Source organism: Haliaeetus leucocephalus, unplaced genomic scaffold (assembly GCF_000737465.1).
Source record: "Haliaeetus leucocephalus isolate CR32 unplaced genomic scaffold, Haliaeetus_leucocephalus-4.0 Scaffold140, whole genome shotgun sequence".
Lineage (NCBI taxonomy): Eukaryota > Metazoa > Chordata > Aves > Accipitriformes > Accipitridae > Haliaeetus > Haliaeetus leucocephalus.
Window position 1 is genome coordinate 14760119 of NW_010972576.1, and position 369 is coordinate 14760487.

Here is a 369-nt window from a genome sequence, read left to right on the forward strand (position 1 = left end):
CGCCGGGCCCGGCGCCCTGGCCGCTGGTGGGCAACTTCGCCTTCGCCCTGCTGCCGCCGCCGCTGCTGAGGAGGTGGGCGGTGGAGGTGCGGGGCGGCGGCCGCGGCTCCCCCGCCTTCTCCCCCCACGTCTTCCTCACCGGCCTCACCAAGATGTACGGCAGCGTCTTCCGGATCTTCGTGGGCAGCCGCCCCTTCATCGTCCTCAACACCTTCGAGGCGGTGCGGGAGGCGCTGGTGCAGAAGGCGGAGGCGTTCAGCGACCGGCCCTCCGTCCCCATCGTCCTCATGATCACCCATAAGAAGGGTAAGCGCCCCGCGGGGGGCGGCTGCCGGGCCGGGCGGCGCAGCCCGAGCTCTGCCGGGGCTG

The 369-nt window shown here is 73.7% G+C and overlaps 1 protein-coding gene across 1 annotated transcript in view; it reads left to right on the forward strand.

Annotated features, from left to right (window-relative positions):
* Positions 1 to 8: 8 nt before the first annotated feature.
* The window catches only part of LOC104843342 (cytochrome P450 2U1), a gene marked incomplete at its 5' end in the record, with an annotated part of 14890 nt that continues 14529 nt past the window's right edge, over positions 9 to 369 (forward strand). The window contains one exon of the mRNA XM_010586235.1: positions 9 to 306. Within this exon, the coding sequence (XP_010584537.1) occupies positions 9 to 306 (298 nt within the window). The remainder of the gene's footprint in view (positions 307 to 369) is intronic.